General features: G+C 33.9%; 1 protein-coding gene across 1 annotated transcript in view; it reads right to left on the bottom strand.

The window, feature by feature from the left end:
- The window catches only part of LOC137620793 (paternally-expressed gene 3 protein-like), a 44642-nt gene extending 41352 nt beyond the window's left edge, over window positions 1-3290 (bottom strand). The window contains exon 1 of the mRNA XM_068351233.1: window positions 3129-3290. Within this exon, the coding sequence (XP_068207334.1) occupies window positions 3129-3290 (162 nt within the window). The remainder of the gene's footprint in view (window positions 1-3128) is intronic.
- Between the last annotated feature and the right edge of the window lie 307 nt (window positions 3291-3597).

The raw sequence follows: 3597 nt of genomic DNA, 5'->3' as shown, positions 1-3597 counted from the left end.
TTGTGACTTGATAAATTTCCTCAGTAGGTTTTTTTTCTCCACATTTTTTTTTTAAATCACACACATTAAAACGGTGGTAGGACAATTGCGTACTGGACATTTGCGTCCCGGACAGTTGTGTCCCGGGTAATTGCGTCCCCGGACTTTTTCGTCCTGGCAATTTGCGTACCTGTACTTGTTTTTAGTGACCAGGTAATATTTGTTAAAAGATACGGAAGTGACTCGCTGATAATCTGTATGTCTGTATACATGTATATATGTATGTAAGTAAGTATGTAAGTATGTATGTATGTATGTACGTTATCGGTCAATTACAGAACTACTAATTACTGTATACACGGCATAAAACCACTGAAGTACAGAACTGAAAATTACTGTACTTAACTATTATTTTACTTTTGTGTTTACGTAGACCTTTTGAAAACAAATCCTGATTTCTGTAGAAGCAGAAGAGACATTTAGTTCAAGGAAGTTCAACCTTAGTTTTCTTTTTGATTTACTTCGGTTACATAGTGGCGAGTTGCTAAGCTAATTTTTTTTTTACTTGTGTAATATATTGTATAATTTCATTAATTTCTGGATTTTTTTCTAACGAGAAATAAGATGGTCACTATTCGCCTACAGTCATTCATTGATCAGTACAATTCCGAGAACAAATTTTCTTTCTTACGTGAGTTGCACCTAACATGCATACCTTTTAGGTATGAGCTTAAAAGTAGCCATCCTAAGTCATTATTAAAAAAATATGACCTAATTTTTTTAGGTTGATAGAAAATTCATGGTGTATACATATGTATAAAAATTTTCAATTTTATAAAGTTTTAAAGATGATAAAACGTGCAAATGAAATATTGATGTCTATATATAAATATATATATATATAATATATATATATATATATATATATATATATATATATATGTATATATATATATATATATATGTCCTTTTGTGTCCAATGTGGCTAAAGGTATAATTACTGTCAAGCATAAAGTAAGAATCCAAATTATTTGATGCCATTAAAACATATGCATATTCAGTGTGGATAAAGGTATAAATAAAATTACTGTGTAAAAGTATAGAGTAAAGGTAAAGATAAAAAGCTTTATAGAATCAGTAAAACACACATACAGGTACGCAAATGTCCGGGACTCATATGTCCGAGGACGCAATTTTCCGGGGACGCAATTGTCCGGGACACAACTGTCCGGGACGCAAACGTCCAGTACGCAAATGTCCTAGAACCCATTAAAACTATGCAAATAACTCCATTACACATTCGCAAGATATATAATCTAGCTTAGAATGACTTATTTTCTTTAAAAACTAGAGTGCTAGAAAATATGAATTCCTTTGAAAAAGAAAAACGATTTCTAATGAAATACCCAAGGTACTCATTATCACAAATATACCCTAAATCTCACTTGGAGAGATTTCCGTTGAAGGCCATACTTTCTTTTGCTGCTCATAAATCCAGAGCAGCACACCAGCTTGTTCCATCACAATTTATGCAGCTTTTAAGTGTAATTCCGCCCACTGCATACGAACTTCCCCTGTGATTGTTTAACTCTTAATAGGAGAATGACGTCACACGTCTAACTCTTCCAAAAGGTACTAAATACTGCTAATGTTTATCAGTACAGAATTGCCTCTGTGGCATGATGATCTCTCTGTGTATGAAATAACACATTTTCTGCAGCCAGAGTTGTTAAAAATGCAATTAATTCAACTGCCATTCTAAAGATCTGCAGTTACTGAGATGATGCACTTTCCCTTTTTTAATCAAGAAAAGTCCTAAATAAACCCTTATTGCTATTTCTTTTTTTTTAATACTTAGAGGCCTACATAATCGAATCCCTTCTAGAATACATCAAACATTAATATCACGGTGAGCTTAGACTTACACATCAAATTCTCACATTTTGACTTAATAACAGGATACTAGTCCAACATATAAAATCCTTAAAAGTTGAAGGAATAATAGATTCATGGGCCTAGACATCAATTTCTTTTATCAACTGGTATTTTCTCCTAGATTATTTTTATCGTCATTACTAGCCCACCTACAACCCTGCCTGGAAAAGTAGAATGTTACAAGCCAAAGGGCTCCAACAGGGAAAGTAGTCCAACGAGGAAAGAAAATAGGGGAATGACAAATAAAATTGAATAAAAAACATAAAATATCTTATCAGTAACGACGCTAAAATACATCAGTCTTATTTAAATTATAATACGAGACCTATGTTAACCTGTTCAAAAGAAAAAAATATAAAAACAAAACTGAGTATTCTAGCATAGATAGTACAGTTTGTATTAGAACATAGGAGTCACATTCATGTTACAAAATATGCTAAATATCAATCAACAACAGTAAGCAGGTTACCATGTAATGTTAATGGTAGTGATTTATGAATAAACATAGTCCTATGCTTATTCCACATTGTTAGATCATCGTCTGATGAATACCTTGAGAAAACAACATTAGTAACAAAACCATCCCAACTATCAAAACAACAACTATAACAACCAAGCCAACAACACGAACCGTGCGTTTCTTTCACACTATCACGAGGCGGTCTGCGAACGAAAACCGCCGATATAGCCGTCGCCGCATGCAAATTATATCAAAAATACATTTGCTGATTTTTCATAAGTGAAGAGGGAGCTTTGAGTTGACAATATTCTTAAATAGGAATGTGGGATCTATGTATTTCAATAATGAATGTCATTATCACTAGATTTGTGTCTTAATTATAAAATTTCCTAAATATCTTTGCAAAAACTAATTTTCCATAAGTGGTATTATATTTATGTTTGTATATTAAAAAATGAATAAAATAGTGCAAATTCATTCACTCTCTAAAAATCCTCCCTTAATCCACCGCAAACTTCTCTCCAATTCGATGTAACATAACTCCGACATTTGTATTCTTTGAGACTTTTAGTCCCATAACACTGGTTTCATTTCTACTAAAGAAATAAGTAACAAAATGTCAAGACTTTGTTCCATGTGCGTGTGCCTTTCAATCAGAAGGACTGCGTGGCCTACTACTGCACGCCGAATAAGAGGCGGAAAAAAAATCGGGCGGTGCGAAGCCTAGTATTGAACATAGTAGCCAACTTGTCACCGTCATCGGAGCTGATCCGCGCAAAGCCAGTGGGGCACCACTCATGCAAGGTGGTGCCGCTGCGGAGAAAAATCTTCTCCGCTCTAGTGTGAAAAGGTCAATATAATCTAGTCGACTGAAAAAGGCGGATCCACACCGCTTGCGGCAGCGGAAAAAACGCATAGTGTGATTGATGCCCAACAAGAGCTGGGTCAACAAAAATAACCATATTAATAACCGAAACAATAACAACATGAATAACAATAAAAAAAAAATCCAAACAATGTAGGTCTATATCTAAATTCCAAAGGCTATAACCTGGACAAAAAAAAAAAAATGCTTGTCTTCACACCAAATATGACGGCGACTTCAATTAATCATTTCATGAAGGCATTGGAAAAACACTTTTTGAAATTAGCAGGAAATATAGTCAGATAACCCCTGAGATAGTCTTTCGTGTTTTAATAGAGAAGGCAACATAAAATGGTAA

This window comes from Palaemon carinicauda, chromosome 2 (assembly GCF_036898095.1).
Source record: "Palaemon carinicauda isolate YSFRI2023 chromosome 2, ASM3689809v2, whole genome shotgun sequence".
NCBI classification, from domain to species: domain Eukaryota; kingdom Metazoa; phylum Arthropoda; class Malacostraca; order Decapoda; family Palaemonidae; genus Palaemon; species Palaemon carinicauda.
The sequence above is the reverse complement of the archived record's forward strand: the minus strand, read 5'-3'. Positions and strand labels throughout refer to the sequence as shown.